This window comes from Barbus barbus (assembly GCF_936440315.1).
Source record: "Barbus barbus genome assembly, chromosome: 35".
Lineage (NCBI taxonomy): Eukaryota > Metazoa > Chordata > Actinopteri > Cypriniformes > Cyprinidae > Barbus > Barbus barbus.
Window position 1 is genome coordinate 19,578,592 of NC_136763.1, and position 21,624 is coordinate 19,600,215.

Here is a 21,624-nt window from a genome sequence, read left to right on the forward strand (position 1 = left end):
TTTTATCTGCATCTCAACTACCCAGACAGCACAAGTAAATCTGGCAGACATCTGCTAAAGATCTGGGAAACATCTGCCTTGTAATCTGACCTTGTAAACGTCTCATGAAGTGGTTTTACATGTATTCTAATAAATGTCTATTTGACATCTGACAGGAAACGTCTTAAAGACGTATTGCAGATGAGAAAACACCCTAAAAAATAGTCTTGCATATGTAAATGCAGATATCAAATAGACATCTCCGACATGTGCGATTAGGGTGAGTGCTTTACTGTCAGGTGCTGGTGCCACCTTCTGTAGAAACTTCTAACTGTTTAGAAGCTGATCTCTTAGAAGTTGTGAACACCTCACTTCTCTCTGGGATGTTTTCAAAATCCCTGAAAACTGCAGTTGTTAAAGGGGTCATATAATGCTACATGCACTTTTACAAGTTGTTTGAACTTAAATGTGTGTTGGCAGTGTGTGTACACAACCACCCTATAATGATAAAAATCCACCCAGTGTTTTTTTTTTTTATCTACTAAAATCTTTACCCCTTTCTTTTCGTCCCGTCTGTCCGTGTGACGTCACACAGACGAGGCCCCGCCACCGATTGTTGATTGACAGGAGCGTTTCAGCACAGACTGCACTGGTGTCTCACCTCAGACCCGCCCTGAGTGAGCTGTCATCAGTTGTTTCACCGCCGGAGCAGATGTAGACAAGAATGACTCCTAAGCGATTGAGGTGTTCTGTTGTTGGATGTAATAATGAACATAGTAGTCGTCATTTACTCCCTCATCTGACCCCCTAAAGAGGTTTACGTTTGGTTCTGAAGGGAATGCGCCCTCGATCTACCTAAATGTGTCTATGTTCGCGCGAATCATTCGTGATCCAGCTTCACCTGCAGAAAAAGTGAGTACAAGGTTTTTAAAATGAATCTTTGCAAATTGCCTTTCCTAATAATGTGCTAATTAGCAAGTTTCACAATGAATGCGCTAAAGTAAACAATCCCCCAGAGAGCGGTTCGGAAGAGAGGGGCGGAGTCAGCAGAGCTCATTAACATTTAAAGGAGAATGACAAAATACGGCTTGCTCTGACAAGAGCTGTTTTTGACAGGGTAAAAAAAGGTGTTTTTTACACTACCAATGAAAAATTTTAACCAAACTATGTTACAGGCTTTTCATTAACCCTTTAAGACCGGCTGTGTCGTCGCCGACACACTAAACCAAGCTGTATTCATGTTACCGTAACTCTTCAACCGTTTGCACCATCACAATAATTCAAATTGCTCCTGACAGAAAACTATATGCGCTTTTCGGCAATATATTGCTTATTACGGTAATTTCTTGCGCTCCGTCGACAAATGACGGCTGATTTCCGGGAGAGCGGGGAGGGAGAATTTGAATGGAGCGATAGGGAGCGCGGAGTTTTGGATTGCATAAAATAATAAACGAAACAAACAAAAACATGGTGAAGGAGGAGTAAACAGCATAAGAGTCGATTGGGATGATTTTTGATGAGACTTTGGGAGCAGTCTGAGTGAGACTTTTTCACATGTAGTGTGTGCATCGCTATAATGAGTCCGTGCATGTAAATGTATGGGTGTATGCATGTGCACGCATTTACATGCATGTATAAATGTATGCGTGTATGAACAAAAAAGCCTCCTGAATGAAAACTGTGCAACCCAGTGTCCCAAAACTACTTGTATATATGTAATATAGTTGAATTTTGAAGTAAGAAGTGTTGGATTATTTCGATCACGATTTTTCTCTTTTTTATAAATAAAAAACAGAAAATATTTTACTGTTGTTTTTTATTTTTGTCTATTTAAATTCTGTTTACAAACTCAACACACGACATTAATGGTCAAAAACTGTACTTTTTTGAAAGCCGTCTGTTTTCTGAAAAAAATGACACCTTGCACTTGAAAATAGCACATTCTGTTAGAATTTTACAGTCAAATAAACAAAATATGTAAAAATGACCTATTTTACCCTTAGGTTTTAAAGGGTTAAGACCCTAAAGAACAATATCAACTTGTGAAAAATGGGCATTATATGACCCCTTTAAGCCCCTTCTGAAAAAGAGCAATCTTGATAGCACCATATTGAGCAACTATAGACCAATATCAAATTTTCCTTTTATAGGCAAGTTTATTGAAAAAGTAGTTTTTAATCAGCTGAACAACTACTTAAACTCAAATGGGTACCTGGACAATTTGCAATCTGGTTTCTGAGTGCATCAATGCACAGAGACAGCACTCATTAAGATAATAAATTATATTTGCTTTAATTCTGATTCTGGCAAAATATCAGTGCTGGAACTACTAGATCTTAGTGCTGCGTTTGACACTGTCGATCATAACATACTTCTAGAGAGACTTGAAAACTGGGTCGGGCTTTCTGGGATGGTACTCAAATGGTTCAGGTCATACTTAGAAGGGAGAGGTTATTATGTGAGTATAGGAGAGCATAAGTCTAAGTGGACAGCCATGACTTGTGGAGTCCCACAAGGCTCAATTCTTGCACCGCTCTTGTTTAGCTTGTATATGCTCCCACTAAGTCAAATAATGAGAAAGAACCAAATTGCCTCAGAGCTATGCAAATGACATCCAGATTTACCTAGCCTTATCTCCAAATGACTACAGCCCCATTGACTCCCTCTGCCAATGCGTTGATGAAATTACAATTGGATGTGCCAGAACTTTCTTCAGTTAAACAAGGAGAAAACTGACGTCATTGCATTTGGAAACAAAGATGAAGTTCTCAAAGTGAATGCATACCTTGACCCTAGGGGTCAAACAACTAAAAATCAAGTCAAAAATCCTGGGGTGATTCTGGAGACAGACCTTAGTTTTAGTAGTCATGTCAACGCAGTAACTAAATCAGCATACTATCATGTCAAAAATATTGCAAGAATTAGATGTTTTGTTTCCAGTCAAGACTTGGAGAAACTTGTTCATGCCTTTATCACCAGCAGGGTGGATTACTGTAATGGTCTCCTCACCGGCCTTCCCAAGAAGACTATTAGACAGCTGCAGCTCATCCAGAACGCTGCTGCCAGGATTCTGACTAGAACCAGAAAATCTGAGCATATCACACCAGTCCTCAGGTCCCTACACTGGCTTCCAGTTATATTTAGGATTAATTTTAAAGTACTTTTACTCATTTATAAATCACTCAATGGCGTAGGACCTAAATACATTGCAGATATGCTCACTGAATATAAACCTAACAGACTAACAGGTCAAAAGTTTGTCTCAGCAGCTTTGTGAATAGGTTTTAAGAGAAAACTCTTAGCTAAAAACTTTTACTGCTATTTAGGAGAACTCTTAGTGGTATTATAAAATGTTTTGTGAATACGGGCCCAGATGTGCTAAAACATTAACCACATTTAAATGCAGACTTAAAACTCTGTTTAGCTGTGCATTTATTGAATGAGCACTGTGCTACGTCAGAACTGATTGCACTTTAACTGTTAATAATTTAACTGTTTTAAATTCATTTTAAATCAATTTCTAAATCATATTAAAAGTTTTTAAGTTCCCTGTTTTATTGTTGTGATTATTTTTTTATGTTTATTTTACTTCCTTTTATGTAAAGCACTTTGAATTACCATTGTATATGAAATGTGCTATATAAATAAACTTGCCTTGCCTTTTTATCTGGAACGCCTTGCCTTAATACCATGGGATATGACTGTGATAATCATTCAGTATGATTGTATTACTATTTGCTACTGTCATTATGTCCTGGTAACACTACAGTCCTTTTTTGTGCGGGACATCATACACAATTAACAAACTATATTGCATGGACTTTTATTGTTCTTATATACAGCTAGTTCTAAATACTATAACCCAACCCTAAGCGACAGCCTAACAGAAAACTTTCTAAATTTTTACAATTTTAAACAAAACCTTTGTATTTATCATTTATTTCCAATGGTCCGAAAAGGAGGTTTTGTCAGATTTAACTCACTTCTGAGTACAAATTTGTCTTAAAATATGGTTGAGTATGTACACACACATTTTTCCACCCTTTGCCTAAACATTAAATCTAACTAGTATTATGGTCACTTAATACAAAATGCAGAATGTCATGTTGAACAGTCAAAGATGCACCGTAACAATACTTCTGGAGCACCTGCTTTTATATTGCAATAGAAAAGTAACAAAGTGCACGCAGGTTGATCGATCGAATATTTTGATTGATATGCTTTACCCATTTCTAACTGGGTAAGCTAAACGTCAGTGAAATTCAAGCCTGTGTATTATTGGCTCGGCTTATTATTTTGACATCTTCCCAACGCCCGCCTTTCTCCTGAAAGCTCGACAATCTATTGGCCAAAAATATATCCTTCAGCTGTCATAGAAATACTACCTTATCTCATTGGTCGGAACAAACGTCAATCAGACAAATGCTGTACTGTGATTGGTCAGAACCGCGAGCTCTCGCTGATTGACAGGTAACCAGATTGGCCAGAGCTCGCGGTGGGCGGGATCTCGTGTGGGCTCTTCAAGGCTTCATGGAGAGTGAATGTCGTCATGAGCGGTGGGTAGGAATTATAACGTTGGTGTTTATATTACTGTTACTTTCTTAAACATTTTCTTGAGCGAATGAACCGATATATATTTTATGTCGTAGCTAGCACACACGAGTTAAAAAAAAAACATGCGTAGCACGGCGATTGTACCAAATGCACACTTCCGGAATCACGGTTCTTTTCCGCTGCGAAGAGTTTATCTGGCTAGTTAGCACTTTAGCATGCTAAGCCAGCAGTTTCCTCCTCCATCAGCGCACTCTTGAGTCTGTCTGCCCGTAGACGGAATAACCTTTGAATAGCGCACTGCATGCTCGCAGGAAGACGTAAACGTGTAAACGGCTGGTTAAGACATAATATAACGTTTATTATTATAACGTTATTTTAGAGAATTCAGTTAGCATAGCTCAACCACTTGCAGGCATCTGACGTTTAGCTCGTTAGCGTTAGCCGCTGGTTTCTAACTAAACTGTATGTTGTTTTTATATAAGCTTAAAAACACCACTTTCTTCCCTCCAACCACGAATTCGGCTGTTAAATACACAAACGTTGTTTATTAGCGGCTGTGCCCTGATTTTCCGCCTGATTAGCTTATGAGAGCAAATTATTCAAGTAATTTAAACACCGACAGAAAGCTCACTGTGGTATAATTCCCTTAGACTTATTATCATTTTGATCCCGTTCAAATAAATGTGGATAAACGGTTAATTTTGCTATCTTTGGCAGCCAATTAGCAAGCACCATAAGTGTTTATTTGGGTTGGGATCTTAGTACATGCGGGGTCAATGGGGTCAGTGCTGGGTGTTTACCATAGACGTATATATAGACTAGAGCAGCGGCTCTCAGTCCTAGTTCTGACGAAGCCCAGCACTTCAGGACCAGGATTGAGAACATTTTATGGTGTGTTATTAGTGGATTGAGTTTTAAACCCTGTCCCACTGAATCACTCCTCTCCAGGGTTTAGATTATCACAGGTAACGCCTCCTTAGCTACGCTGTCGTAACTGAAAGTGCATGCCTTTCTGTTTTGTTTGTTGTGCTTTGAACAGAACAATCTGATTATTTGAGTTGTTCAGTATTTCCAGTTGTTATGCAAACATTGATCACAATGCTGTGGTGCTTTGGAAAATAAGGAAACCACAGGCATGCGCAGTCTATGCACAGAATTCATTTGACTTAAGTAGTTCAAATAAGTCCTTATGCAATACTTCACTGTCAAGTGGAAATGGATCGATTGGAGAGTTCTGTTGTTTTCTTTGCATTAATAGATTCACCTTTTTCTCACAGATCAAAAGGACAGTATGGCCACCACTGTCGCAGTCAGCCCCAGTGAATATCTTCAGCCCTCCACCACCACTTCTCAAGTAAAGTCCCATCTGTCTGTATTTTTAGACTATATTTTAGGGATGCGCTGATAATAAAATTTTAAACTGATAAGCCAATAATTATTTTGATGTTATCAATGAAATCTAAAGAAGTCACTTGAAATGCTTTAGTGAAACTACCATTACTGCTTATACTCAATTTATGTTTTTATACATTTCATATTATGACATTCAAATAAAATGTCTCAGAAATATTGAGAAAAATCTTCCATTTTGCTATAGTTAGTGTAGTTCAAATTCTCATTTTTAATTAATGAAAAGGAGGTAAATGTTGAAATAACATGGTAACAGTCGAAACTTTCACAAAAACTAAATAGTGAAGGTAACTTATAATTTTTATTGATTTCTTTAGTGTGAGTCAAAACTTGAAATTGAAATGTTTGTGAATTAAATAAGAAGTTATTTGTCAGATACAATGGGATTCAGTTGAAATGTATTAAATTGACTGTTTATTAAGCTTACTTACCCTGGACCTGAGAAAGGTGCAAAAAGTGAATGCATTAGGAAAGTTAAAAATGGGTAACATTAGTAATGTGAAAAAGTTGCACATGTCCCACAAACCCAAATAGGGCTCATGTGCACGACAAAAAAAAATCAATGTCGTAACGTTGATGGTCGAAACGTTTTTTTTATGGAGCAGTCAATTCAGTGTGCAGACATTAAGTTTTACAGTGTCATTAAATTATTATTTTTCAAGTAGGAGTTAAATGACAGCAAATATTGTTTTAATGTAAAAACTTGTTTCTTTTTTAAACCATGGAACTCTGAAACACTTTATTCTGATTGGTCAATTGCTGCATTCCACACTGAAATATTTAGTTACACGGCAAAAAAAAAAAAAATCTGCTTTTCTACTTCAAAATTTCATGTGACTTGTTCAGTAAGATTTTACTAAAAAAGATTTTAGCTTTTTTTTATCATAAAAAAAAATCATCTTTTTATCATCTTGTGTAATTTTAACTGCTGTATATGCTTGCTTTATTTGATGTAACTCTTGTATTATTCAAACTGCTGACATGGCAATAAAAATAAATAACTGCAACTACTCAATTTCACATTTTAATTCAATTTTACTTGCTGTTTCTTTGTAATTATTTGTGAACCTTTAATAGTTGTTTCTGAGTGAGAATTTTTATAAAAGTAAATCCTACACCAAACTGCACTAAACGACTTTTGCCCTGCTTTACAGTCTGGACAAGCTGATACTAGTTGGCGAAAGTCTTAGCCAGTTTGCACATTTGAGTTGACAGTTTTCGCAGAAAAAACACGTAGTGTGCATGACAAGCACAGACACTTTTTTTTTTTTTAGCTTCAAACTATGAATCCATCCAGTCATCAGAGATTAAACATGTCGAGCCAATTTTAGAACACGCATTGTTTTCATTTCTCGCACATATCCTAGCAACAAGGCACACAATGCCCAGTTTTTCTCTTTAACCATTTACAGGCTCAGGAAGTGTTTTAAAATCTGTTCAGGTAACATGTAATGTATTCTGGCCTTAAACTGTATATTTGACAGCTGTCCCCAAAAAACAATAGCTGTGCCAGTTTAATGTCATTTCTTGTACTCTGCGGTCTCTTTCTTCGCTATTAAAGAAATACTCTGTTCTTCTCATGCTTGCATTCTCACTAGGGCTGAATGATTTTGGAAAATAATCTAATTGCAAATTTTATTTATTTGTATTTTTTTTTAACCAATATTGCGATTGCGATTTTATATGCAATTATTTTTTGCAAGCTCTAAGAAACAAAGACAAGCAATAAATCATTGTATAGTATGACCAACACAATATTAGATAGATTAAACACAAATGTTCTTTTCTGTAGGCCAGGCCTATATGTTATGATGAAATTAGGTGATGCATGAATTGATATGAATGACATTTTTAACAACTACAATCACAGTAGTATATTGACTGATTTGTTGAACTTCCAGCCTTGCAAGCATGTAATAATTATGACAACATAAAGCACTGACAAATAAGTCTTGTGTAAACATTATTATGAAAGTCACAAATTACACAAACTAAAGTAGATTGCAGAAATATAAAAACAAATGTTGCTTTACCACACTCAGTATTAAGGTATTTAATTCAAAGTCACTATAAACATGTATGTAAATATGTGGGGATTGCACTTTAAATGTATATATATTACATTATTATATAGCCTATATTATGTTAAGGTCGAAGATTTCATGAAATGCACCGTAACACTGTTACTGCTGGAGTAATTTCCATGTGCCGTTTTGAAGTAACATTTCCGCATGTAGCGTGCCACAGTTGCCAGGTTTTCACAACAAAACCCGCCCAATTTGCTACTCAAAACTAGCCCAATCGCATTTCGAGGGGGGTCCACCAGTAAAAATCGCATTCCGGCGGGTAAAATAAATTTTTTGGAGGGGTTCCCCTGGTAAGATTCGCATTTCAGGGCTAAATAACATGTTTTTGGAGGAAAACCGCGGACTTGGCAACACTGTACATTTATCCATTTTTTTTTTCATTTTTAGCTGACGCTTTTATCCAAAGCGACTTACAATTGCTATATATGTCAGAGGTCGCACGCCTCTGGAGCAACTAGGGGGTTAAGTGTCTTGCTCAGGGACACATTGGTGTCTCACAGTGGATTCGAACCCGGGTCTCTCACACCAAAGGCATGTGTCTTATCCACTGCGCCATCACCACCCACCTGTAACATGCTTACTTGATGCTTCCTCTGAAGACTTGTGTTCGACTTGAAGCAGCGCTGCTAGACCGATCGCTGTGTGTCATTAAAGTACCGTGAGAGAGAGAGCGGACGTCTCCTTATCTCTCGCGTGTCACGTGACAGTGTGAAATCGCGATATTATCGCAAATGCAATTAATCGTTCAGCCCTAATTCTTACAATTATCAGTTAGTCAAACTCTGTTAAATATTTCCTGATGCTAATTGTGTATCAACACTCTCATGTAGGATACACAGCCCTCCCCGCTGGCACTTCTGGCGGCTACCTGCAGTAAGATCGGGCCTCCGGCCGCTCAGGCCCCAGTCAGCACGCCACCGTCTCAGCCAACCACGCGCCGTCTGCACCCCATCAAGCCTGCCCCTATTGCCCCGGCTCCACCCAAAAACATTGGATTCCTCTCGGCGAAAGGAAATGTTATCCAGCTGCCCGCAGGACTTGGTTCGTCAGGGGCCAGCCCTATCGTCTTCACTATTCAGAGCCCTTCACGTCCAGCAGGCACATCCACTGCCAACATCCAGTACCAAGTGATTCCTCAGTTCCAGGGGTCCCAGACCATTCAAATGATGCCTCAGGGAGGACAAATCCAGATCATCCCCGGAACCAACCAGGCCATTATCACCTCACCCGTCACAGTTCAGACTGCCACAACAGCCCCGCCACCTCTGGCCCCGGCCCCCCAGCAGAAGACGGTGGCGATCAAGCCATCTTCTCAAAAGCGGCGGCAGAATAATGCCAGCGTAAATGCTAACGTTGTACGGCTCCCCAGTGGACTCACGCTCCCACTCAACATTAGTACGAGCGAGGTGGGAGGAGCGCAGGTTATTACGGAGACTGCTGCTCCAGTGAAGGGCAAGAGGGGGAGGAAGAGACAGGTGGCTGTAGCCCCGCCCACCCCGGCCCCACAACCGGCCTCACCGCCATCTGTAGCTGAACAGGTTGAAGCCTTGCTAATAGAGACCACAGCCGACAACATTATTCAGGTAAGTGTGTTTTTGTAGTTCTGCTTTGGCTTCCTGCTTTAGCTTGAAATTGTGAAATTTTGTCAATTGCTGGTTTCCTGGATGGTGTCTCATCTGACAGATTTCGACATCAAAATGAATCCTTTGTGATTTATACTGTTCTATGTTGGCATGTGTCTTAACGGAAAATCAAGGGATTTTCAGTTATGTTGTGTTTAGCCCGATTCGGACGGTAATTGTTTCTCATATGGAGGTCTGTAAAAATAAATGTACATAGCACCTCAGTGATAAAACTCATGGATTCGGAAGGCGATTCCTTCTGCAAAAATGTCAACAATTCTGTGTTTTTCTGTCAATATGGGGTGCTGTGTGTACATTGAGGAAAAAAATTAACTTAAATGATTTTAGCAAATGGCTGCAATATAACAAAGAGTGAAAAATTTAAGGGGGTCTGAATACTTTCCGTACCCACTGTATATCATGCATATATTATTTATCTCGTATAAGATGCATTTGGTTGTGTTGCGCTGCAGTAAAGCGCTTTAGCGCGAGCAGGACAAACAACAATCTTTTAATCAAAACACACAACATTATTTACCCCGTTTGTATCTGCGAGGCGTCCGTTACACATTTTCCCTGTGTGTTAATGTCAGTTGCTAATTATGACTGTCGAATGTCTGACTAAACTCTTGGTATTTTGTATTTTGCCCCTAAACACATGATTCGACTATCAGTCGACTATCAACAAGATTTGAAAATTCCGATTCGACTATGAAAATCCTTAGTCGGGCACACCCCTAGTTTAAACACTCAATTTTGAATTGATTTTTTTCTCGTAAACTCAAAGATGTGGATTCGGACGGCAATTAAATTACCACACGACCTTGGTGTTTGTCAAAAAACAGTAGGAAATTCGGCCGGGGATTTTTACGGGGGTGGTGAGAGAAAAACTCTGACATCCTGAATTCGGACGGCATTAAAATCACAAACTACCCCCTGTAAACTACCCCCTGAGAAACAATTACCATCCGAATAGGGCTTTTGATGCGCTGCGCAAAGTTTGCACAAAACCGGTCCTGTTCACCCCAAAATGAAAACATATCAAGAAGTGATATTATGCTAAAATTATGCAATTTTTAAGATTGTTTTGGATCATGACATTATTAAACATGACAGTTAAGTACATTTCATCCCCAGTGCAAAATAACTCCTCCTCAGCATTAATGTAATAAAAAAAAGTAAAAACAAATGATAAAGTACATATACACCATATTTGTTTTCATGCTGGATTTAAATAAAAATCATTCAGATTTTCCAATAAACATTCATATTTGCCAGTAACTTTAAAATACTGCATTACAATCATTGTTTATTTAGTATTATTCCAATTTGATATTTTTAATGCTTCACATTTAAAATTCCAGCTCTAAGGCAAAATTTTTGTTTAGGTTTTCATGTAATATTTATATTTTATTTCAGAATTAATTTAAAGTAATACCAGTGTTGTAATGTATTATTTGTTGTCAACAAATATTATCTTAATTATAATTATGAGAATGTAATGATGAGGAACACAATTGAGAATATATATTTTAAAAAAAAACTATAAATGAAAAAAAAAAAAATGCAGAATTTGGTGGATGTTTTTGTTTTGAGTGAATTATGAATTTTATAAAATTCACCCCGGATGTATGCAGGCAGCTGTTTTTGTTGTTTGCAACTGTCCCTAATAATGCCTTCCTGTCCCAGGCAGGAAATAATCTCCTGATCGTGCAGAGTCCAGGGGGGAGTCAGCCTGCTGTGGTGCAGCAGGTGCAGTTGGTTCAGCAGAAATCAGATCATCAGGTCGTTCAGATCCCCCCGCAGGCTCTAAAAGTTGTACAGGCCGCCTCTGCCACACTTCCCCCTGTACCACACAGACAGACAGTTACGCCCAGTATGCAGGTGTCCCCCACAGAACCCACACAGGTACATCAGAAAACCACTTTTTGTTTTTTCTCTCTATATGGTTTAATCAAGTTTAAACTAGTGCAATTAAGATTCCATTGCTAGAAAAATCAACAATTATCTAATTCTGCTCTCCCAGGTGCTGATTAAAACAGCCTCAGGTGAATGGCAGGCTGTACAGCTACAGGAGACAACTGTTACCACGCCAACAACACCCACCAGCACGCACACACCTGCCATGGTCACCAGAAAGGCTCAAACAGGGACACGGAAAGAAAGGACTCTCCCTAAGATAGCCCCGGCTGGAGGGGGACTGATAACACTGAACGCAGCCCAGCTGGCTTCTGCTGCTCAAGCAGTTCAGACCATCAATATTAATGGTGTCCAGGTGCAGGGTGTCCCTGTGACAATCACCAACGCTGGGGGTGAGTGAGTGAGTGCTTCATTTCGAAGGACATCCACCTTGTGATGTGATGTTAACATGATCTTGTCTGCATTTTGACTGGTGTCTTTTAGGCCAGCAGCATCTCACAGTGCAGACGGTTCCAGGTGCAGGTCTGCAGCTGGGCGGTGTGCAGACACAGACCATGCAGGTGGAACAGACACAGACACTCGCACTGGAACTGCAGAGTCAGCCAGGAGAGAAAAAGCGGCGCATGGCCTGCACCTGTCCGAACTGCAAAGATGCAGAAAAGAGGTGGGAAAATGTCACATATTATGGGTTTGTTTTAATTGACGTAAGATCTGGGCGATATGGCTAAAATATCACAATTTATTTTCCCCATTTCATTCGATATTGATATTTGTGACCCTGGACCACAAAGCTAGTCATAAGGGTAAATTTTTTCGAAATTGAGATTTATATATCATCTGAAATTATGAATAAATAAACGTTCCATTGATGTATGGTTTGTTTGGATTGGACAATATTTGGCCGAGATACAACTCATTTGAAAATCTGGAATCTGAGGGTGCCAAAAAATCTAAATATTGAGAAAATCGCCTTTAAAGCTGTCAAAATTAAGTTCTTAGCAATGCATATTACAAATGAAAAATTAAGTTTTGAGATATTTATGGTAGGAAATTTACAAAATATCTTCATGGAACATGATCTTTACTTAATATCCTAATGTTTTTTGGCCTAAAAGGAAAATCTATAATTTTGACAACTACAATGTATTTTTGGCTATTGCTACAAATATACCCGTGCTACTTATGACTAGTTTTGTGGTCCAGGGGAACCTTTATTACAATATTCATTTGATAGCTGTAAATGAGCAGTTTACCCTCAGGCCATCCAAGATGTAGATGTTTGTTTCTTGATCAGAACCTATTTGGAGAAATGTTTGGTTACATCACTTGCTCACCAATAGGATGACCAGTGAATGGGTGCCGTCAGAATGAGAGTCCAAACAGCTGATAAAAACATCACCATAATCCACACCACTCCAGTCCATCAGTTAACATCTTGAAAAGCTGCATGTTTGTAATAAACAAATTAATCATTAAGGCATTTTAACTTTAAACCATCACTTCTTGACAAGAAAATTAGTCCATAATGCTTCCCTTAGAGAAAAGGCCATCTCCTGTTGTCTGACATATTTGTGTAGGACTGTTTTCGCTTGTAAATGGTGCTTGAACTGTTCATATTTCTCACTGAAGGAAGTATTGTTAAGGACTTATGGTATTTCTGGCAGAAACAACTTAAGTTTGAAGTAATGGATTTGTTTAAATATGCAGCTTTTTGCTTCACAAGACATTAATTGATGGACTAGAGCCATGTGGATCTTTTGAAATGTAATCAATTAAATATAACAATTAATTTGCAACAAAACATTGCATTTTTTATCAAATAAGGTGATGAGAGCTTGTACAGTTGGGCAAAAAAGTATTTGGTCAGCCACCAATTGTGCAAGTTCTCCCACTTAAAAAGATAAGAGAGGCCTGTAATTTTCATCATAGGTACACTTCAACTAAGAGAGACAGAATGGGGGGAAATAATCCAGGAAATCACATTGTAGATTATGAATTAATTTGCAAATTATGGTGGAAAATAAGTATTTGATCACACAAACTATGTTTACATTATGGAGCAACAGTACTTACCACACATTTCACAAGATCAGATGCTTGTCAGTGGTGCTTAGGATCTGTAAGTCATTCGCCATCATCCTCATCTCTCCTTACTGAGAGTGAAATCTTATGTACTGTAACAGGCTACCGCTAGCAAGGAGCTAACCATGTCCCTTTAGTGGCTCGCGTTATTTGCTTTCTGTGCCTTTCTGAATACAGACACCAACCCATCCCTGCACTTCACACCCCCTGCACGGCCTGGAACATAACATTAATTTTGTTATTTTCGCTGTTGTCCGCTCTTGTTTATTTACAATACCTGCAGAGCTTCTGATGGTTCGGCCGGCTTAGAACAAGGGCGGGTTTATGCAAATGTTGGGGGCGTAGTGATCCCGACTGTTGCGTCACAGTCGGTGTTATGTTCTGATTCGCCTGTTTTTCAGTGGTCTTTTTTAATCACGAGATTTACATATGAAGGAGAAAACTATGGTGTTTGAGGCTCACTGTATGTCATTTCCATGTACAGAACTGTTATTATTTAAATATGCCAGGGTAAAGACAGTTTTTCATTCTATGGCACCTTTAAATGCTACATCTTGCTTTAACATTTTCCATGAGTTTTTTTGAAACTCGCGGGCGCCGCTGCGCCCCCTAATGGCTGGGCGGAGTATCGATACTAAGGGCTAGAATATCGATACTGTATCTTTTTTCATTATATCGGTATGTATCTAAGAATCAATATTTTGAGCACACCCCTAATGACAGAGGTCAAACGTTTTCTGTAAGTCTTCACAAGGTTTTCACACACTGTTGCTGGTATTTTGGCCCATTCCTCCATGCAGATCTCCTCTAGAGCAGGGATGTTTTGGGGCTGTCGCTGGGCAACACGGACTTTCAACTCCCTCCAAAGATTTTCTATGGGGTTGAGATCTGGAGACTGGCTAGGCCACTCCAGGACCTTGAAATGCTTCTTACGAAGCCACTCCTTCGTTGCCCGGGCGGTGTGTTTGGGATCATAGTCATGCTGAAAGACCCAGCCACGTTTCATCTTCAATGCCCTTGCTGATGGAAGGAGGTTTTCACTTAAAATCTCACGATACATGGCCCCATTCATTCTTTCCTTTACACGGATCAGTCGTCCTGGTCCCTTTGCAGAAAAACAGCCCCAAAGCATGATGTTTCCACCCCCATGCTTCACAGCAGGTATGGTGTTCTTTGGATGCAACTCAGCATTCTTTCTCCTCCAAACACGACGAGTTGAGTTTTTACCAAAAAGTTCTATTTTGGTTTCATCTGACCATATGACATTCTCCTCTTCTGGATCATCCAAATGCTCTCTAGCAAACTTCAGACGGGCCGGGACATATACTGGCTTAAGCAGGGGGACACGTCTGGCACTGCAGGATTTGAGTCCCTGGCGGCGTAGTGTGTTACTAATGGTAGCCTTTGTTACTTGGGTCCCAGCTCTCTGCAGGTCATTCACTAGGTCCCCCCGTGTGGTTCTGGGGTGAGATCTTGCGTGGAGCCCCAGATCGAGGGAGATTATCAGTGGTCTTGTATGTCTTCCATTTTCTAATAATTGCTCCCACAGTTGATTTCTTCACACCAAGCTGCTTGCCTATTGCAGATTCAGTCTTCCCAGCCTGGTGCAGGTCTACAATTTTGTTTCTGGTGTCCTTCGACAGCTCTTTGGTCTTGGCCATAGTGGAGTTTGGAGTGTGACTGTTTGAGGTTGTGGACAGGTGTCTTTTATACTGATAACGAGTTCAAACAGGTGCCATTAATACAGGTAACGAGTGGAGGACAGAGGAGCCTCTTAAAGAAGTTGTTACAGGTCTGTGAGACCCAGAAATCTTTGTTTGTAGGTGACCAAATACTTATTTTACAGAGGAATTTACCAAATAAATTCTTTAAAAATCCTACAATGTGATTTCCTGGATTCTTTCCCCCCATTCTGTCTCTCTTAGTTGAAGTGTACCTATGATGAAAATTACAGGCCTCTCTCATCTTTTTAAGTGGGAGAACTTGCACAATTGGTGGCTGACTAAATACTTTTTTGCCCAACTGTATACTGTAAAAATTATTAAAAGTAACTTGCTTATTATATCGCTTAAAACTGTAAAAATAACAGTAAGAATAATATGACTTTTTTTATTGCTTTGAAAGTGTGTGGTAGAGGAAACTTGCACTGCTCATTCACACAGAATCATGCCACACAAAAAAATCTGCATGCATTCAGAAGTTTGTTATAGATATCATGGATTTATTTTCTCTGATAAATGTCTATATTGATTAAATTTAAATGGTGAAGCAGTAGGGCTGCACGATTATGACAAAAATCATAATTATTCCCTTGAGATTGTAATTGCGATTTTATTAATAACGATTATTTTTGAACAGATTTATGCCACTGTTTGAAGCTGCATTCCATATTTATAAAAATTATATATATATATATATATATATATATATATAAGTCTGAAACTGCACTCTTCCTGAACTTTTATTGCTTTTCTATAGCATTGAACCTCAAATGTCAACTATACATAGGTTTGGTTTCTTCTTTAAACAAAAAAAGGTAAAATTATGCATGGTATAATAATGTTATACTAAAATAAAAAAATGCTTTACTAAAGGTATACAATTAAACAGACGAAATTTAAAATTACAGTAACATTTTACGGTACAACTTATATTATCAGGGCTCCAGACTAACATTCGAGAGCAGTGGCACCAGCAACTGATTTGGTAGCACTGAACATGTAATATTACAAGTTTTGTGTCTTAGAAATGCACATTAACAGGAGCTTGAGTTCAGAGTAGCAGGAGCTTGAGTTGGGATGCAGATGTACATTTGACAGTACCATTGTGAAAACTAACAGCCTCATCTTTTATATGGTAAAAAGTAGAAAGTAACTATATGGTTTCTATGGTGTTTGCATTGAAAAACAGTAGCCTAAAGACATTGTCAATTACAAATCCACATTAACCGATAGAATAATTAACAAAATAATGTAATTATATTCCATATTACTCCTTTAACATATTCAGTAGCCTATATTAATAATATAATAATACTCAATATGAATATCCTACTTTTCTGCCACCGTACCATTGTTACCGTTAGTGTTACTACAGTAAAACTATGGTAAATGTGGGTGATTTGTGGATCGTTGTTGCACTGTTTCTGCATCAGTGTTGATAAGAATAACAGCTCTGATTTATTTGGCTTTAAACTAGTTTAAGTTAAAGAGACGTGATTTGTACTGGAGAACTCTGCACTGAACTCGAGTGCTTCTTACTGGATTTCACAGCGTTGTTTAGTGCGTGATCTCGACTGGTCACTGTAATAAACGCATAAGCTCGCGCTGCGCTGTTTTCTTTTGAGGCGAGCGAATAAAAGGTCAGTGTGGCGCACAGTTCAAACAAGTACCGCTATTTTGTTCTGCTTTTGACACGTGTGGCGTTTAACATATCTATCATGCACAACAGAGTGACAACCACTATCGGTTAGACAAAATGTCTTTTATCCAGTGTGTTTGAGTTTGGTAAACCCCGCGCTGCAAACACCTCTTAAGCACACAGAATAATGCAAGTGGGTATTTTTAATTATTTATTTTTGTAATCACGGCTTTGAGCGATTATGTAATCGTGATTTGAAATTCGATTAATTGTGCAGCCATATGAAGCAGCAAACTGGTTTGGGTTCTGTTCTGTGTAGATTAATGGCTGTCTTTAAATGAGATACTCAATGTAGCTGATTTTTACATGCTGCAGGCCAGGGGAGGTGGGGAAAAGAAAACACATCTGCCACATAGCAGGCTGTGAAAAGACCTTTCGAAAGACTTCGCTGCTGCGGGCGCATGTCCGACTGCACACGGGAGAGAGACCCTTTGTGTGCAGCTGGGTCTTCTGTGGAAAACGATTCACACGCAGTGACGAGCTGCAACGACACGCCAGGACACACACGGGTATGGAAGCTTCAAATGCACACATGCACTAAATACAAGTGTGATGCATCAGTGTTTAAATTCTTCTCCTTTTTTGTCTGTTTTCAGGAGACAAACGCTTTGAGTGCAATAAGTGTCAGAAACGCTTCATGCGGAGTGACCACCTCACAAAGCATTACAAAACACACATCAACACAAAGAGCCTGTGAACGTCGTCTTTCACAGGGTTTCAAGAACTTTGAGGGGGATAAGAAAGAAAAATGCTGTTCCCAGGGCTTGTGAGATGGGAGGAAACAGAGGTCAACCCGCTTTCACATGTACAACGTGGCCCTGGAAGAGCACCTGTTTTGACCAGCCGTTTCAGATAGTGTAGTGTAAACTACACTCCCGCTGACCACTACTCGCCCTCATCAACAGAGGAATGCTGGCGTACGTAAACCAACATGGCACCGTAAAGTGTGGCCCTCAACTGGGACGCCAGTTGTGTGTTGGCTCTGTAATACGGAGCAGAAAAGATGTCTGTCTCAGCACCAACAGACACTCCAGCCAAAAAAACCAAACCGCTACTTTTCCCCCTGCACTTACAATTTCTCACATGTTTTTGGTTGTTTTAGCTAAACCAAGCTCCTCACATGAAGTGTAGCAGCTAATGGACAGTGTTTCCTGGCTTTTATTGTGTAAATGTTTGTTTTCATACAAACATACATTTGTACATACTATGGCAAATTTGAATACAAAAGCAACGCTTTGGACAAACTCTTAAACCCAGTTAAATTATATTCAGTTGATAAATGATTTTTTTTTTTTAAGTCTGCTTTGGAATTTTAAATAGAAGCTTGAAACTTTGTATAACTTTGGTTGGTTGTTTTTAATATTAGTGGAGGTTTGGAATATTTTGGCTTTTACATACTTGTCCATGTTAGACAATCATGTCTTATATAGAGGAGATAAACTGGAGGGTAAATATCTTTGGACTTGCTACATGTTGAAAGGTTGGTCATCATAATAAGGAATAATTTACTTATATATAAAAAAAGCTGAAATGGCATTGAATGTATGCAGGTTGTGTCTATTAAAAGATTACAAATGTGTCCGTTCAAAAAATGTAGATAAAGAACTCGTTTATTTTCTCGTGTAAAGCAGGAGGAAATGTCTCACAAAACAGGACGCGATGTGATGAAAATGTGATTGTTACATTACACCAATTCAAATGTTTTATTTCATTGAAGGTACTTGTAAGTCCATGCTGATGGATTTAAGGGTTAGCTAAATTAAGTCATTCCATTTAAGTTCATCCAAGTTTTTGTCCAAGCTCTCTAAAAGAGGCCTTAAGAAGAAAACAAATCTGTGCTTATGTATGTTTGTATGGTGTCTGAGTTCACGCTGTTGTATTTGGGTGTAAAATGTAGGATAATTGTTACACAAACATGTATTGGCTATTGTTGCCAAACATGAAAGCTGTGGACTGTGTACAGTGTAAATGAGAAGGTAAAACAATGTTGTATAGTTTCATTCCTATAATATCTAAGACTAATAGATGACCCTTTTTATTGACTAAAAGTTGCCTTAGTCTGCAGCACCCCATATTTAAAGAGATTTGTCTTTTTCCAGGGAACTGCATTTGTAGACCTGCTTTATTTTATTTTTTGTCTAACTTATAAAGTGTGAAGAAATGCCAATTTATGTGCACTGACCAAATTCAGGGTTTTCACTGAGTGGATAATTTAATTTTTTTTGGTTCATGTACCTACATCTGATTTGACAGAATAAAAAGTTCTCTATAAACCCCACATTTAAAGAGCCCTGGCTTTGAAAATCAGTAGGTAAACCTGTGTTTGTATAACTTGTACTGAGGAGCTTAGACCAGAGAACTTGCTATCTTTTTCTACAGTCAGACCACCGCTCCCACCCACCCAATAAAGCATAACACAAAACACTTGAGTGTTTCTGTTTTTCAGTAGAATTAGTGCTTTCACATTACTTACTCTCACATTCAGACCCACACATGACTTTGTCATGACTACATACAGGTACATCTCAAAAAATTACAATATCGTGAAAAAAAAGTTACTTATTTCAAAAAGTGTAACTTTCATATATTTTAGATTCACAAGTAAAACATTTCAAAAGTTTTTGTTTTAATTTTGATGATTAGAGCTTACAGCTCATGAAAGTAAAAAATCTGTATCTCAAAATACTAGAATATTTACATTTGAGTTTCAATTAATGCCTACAGTATAAATTCAGGGTATCTCTTGTTCTTTGAAACCACAATAATGGAGAAGACTGCTGACTTGGCAATGATCCAGAAGACGAACACTGATGCCCTCCACAAAGAGGGTAAGTCACAGAGGGTCATTACTGAAAGGTGTGGCTGTTTACAGAGTGCTGTATCAAAGTATATTAAATGCAAAGTTGACTGGAAGGAAGAATTTGGGTAGGAAAAGGTGCACAAGCAACAGAGATGACTGCAAGCTTGAGAATACTGTCAAGCAAAGCTGATTCAAACACTTGGGAGAGCTTCACAAGGAGTGGACTGAAGCTGGAGTCGGTGCATCAAGAGTCACCACGCTCAGACGTCTTCAGGAAAAGGGCTACCAAGCCACTTCTGAACCAGAGACAACGTCAGAAGCGTCTTACCTGGGCTGTGGAGAAAAAGAACTGGACTGTTGCTCAGTGGTCCAAAGTCCTCTTTTCAGATGAAAGTACATTTTACATTTAATTTGGAAATCAAGGTCCCAGAGTCTGGAGGAAGAGTGGAGAGGCACAGAATCCATGTTGCTTGAAGTCCAGTGTGAAGTGTCCACAGTCTGTGATGATTTGGGCTGCCATGTCAAATAATATTGGAGTATTTCCCTAAAAGAGAAAAACGTAATGTTAATTCAGAGCATTACTTTGTTTTTGTAATTATTTGTAAATGTACTAGCAATTTCTGACTAACAATTTTCATTTTTTCCAGTGTATACTGATGAGCAAAAAAAAAAAAAAACAGTGACATGGATATGAATATAGATCAATTAAACAATTTCCGTTACATTGATGAATGCTTTTTTATTCTATAAATTATTTTTCTGGTAAATGGGTGTGCCTTATTTTGCCTCACTCAAGGCCTCAGCAAACGTCCAAGGCAGCCTGAATATTGCTTAAAATAAGCTAAAACAACAAAAAATTAAGATATATATGTTCTTACACTTTTTGGGGGGCATTTCCTTGTTTGTGTTCTACAATCTTTACACACTTTATAGGTCCAGCTTCCATTTACATTCATTATATGTTAAAGAAAAAAAAGCCCAGCTTGTATATTCTAACATCTACTTTCTTTTGGGATTGTATGAAGATAAGTAAATTATATGAAGAGTATTTTTACGATGCTGACTTTTATTTTGAAGGGTAGTTACAGTACACAGCTGTTTGACGCGCCCTCGCAGTGAATAGGTGCGTTCGACTTCATGCAGCACTTAGCAGACCGATCGGCGGCTGACTTGAAGCAGTGCATGCCGGTTAGAAATTTAGTCCGACTTGAACCGGCGCCGACCACACGTCACTGTCACGTGTGGCATCAAAGTACCGCGATAGCGTTTCGAGAGCAGACGGCTGACTCAGCCGGCGCAATTTCTCCAGAGCGACTGCGGGAGCGCTGATGACGACACAGCTGTTTCACGATTGGCCAAATTCACCACATGACAACAACGACGTGTATTTCGGGTTTATTCTGACAACTTCAGTCCCACTAATGCTCATATACGGACTTTCAAAAAAATAAATATAAAAATAAATTAACTTTTCATGTCATCTTCATCTCGTAAATCATGTTTATTAAAAGATTACAATTATTTTTACTGCAATCACTTTTTTGTTAATTCGTATAGCATAGGTTTATTTTGGACCTTTTTCATACAGACCCTTTACAGTATTAAGCTGCATAACCTATTTAGATAATAATTTTTTTATGGAATAAATCAAATGTCAATCTTACAGACTTTTAATATAATGTGGTCATCATGGATTCTGATTGATACTAATTGTCTAGTTGCTGGGTTCATCCATCTTCACTTGCATGTG

The 21,624-nt window shown here is 38.6% G+C and overlaps 1 protein-coding gene across 3 annotated transcripts; it reads left to right on the top strand.

Annotated features, from left to right (window-relative positions):
• Positions 1-4,496: 4,496 nt before the first annotated feature.
• On the top strand, positions 4,497-19,492 carry sp2 (sp2 transcription factor). 3 transcript variants are annotated; one of them, XM_079393931.1, is made up of 8 exons: positions 4,497-4,535; positions 5,811-5,887; positions 8,861-9,613; positions 11,342-11,560; positions 11,679-11,964; positions 12,056-12,236; positions 17,390-17,583; positions 17,671-19,492. In XM_079393931.1, the coding sequence occupies exons 1-8, from the start codon at positions 4,529-4,531 to the stop codon at positions 17,769-17,771; spliced, it is 1,818 nt and encodes a 605-aa protein (XP_079250057.1). In that variant the 5' UTR covers positions 4,497-4,528; the 3' UTR covers positions 17,772-19,492. The 3 variants fall into 3 exon arrangements, with proteins under 3 accessions (XP_079250057.1, XP_079250059.1, XP_079250058.1); XM_079393933.1 differs by having other exon boundaries at positions 4,523-4,553; XM_079393932.1 differs by having other exon boundaries at positions 4,526-5,498.
• Positions 19,493-21,624: the final 2,132 nt, after the last annotated feature.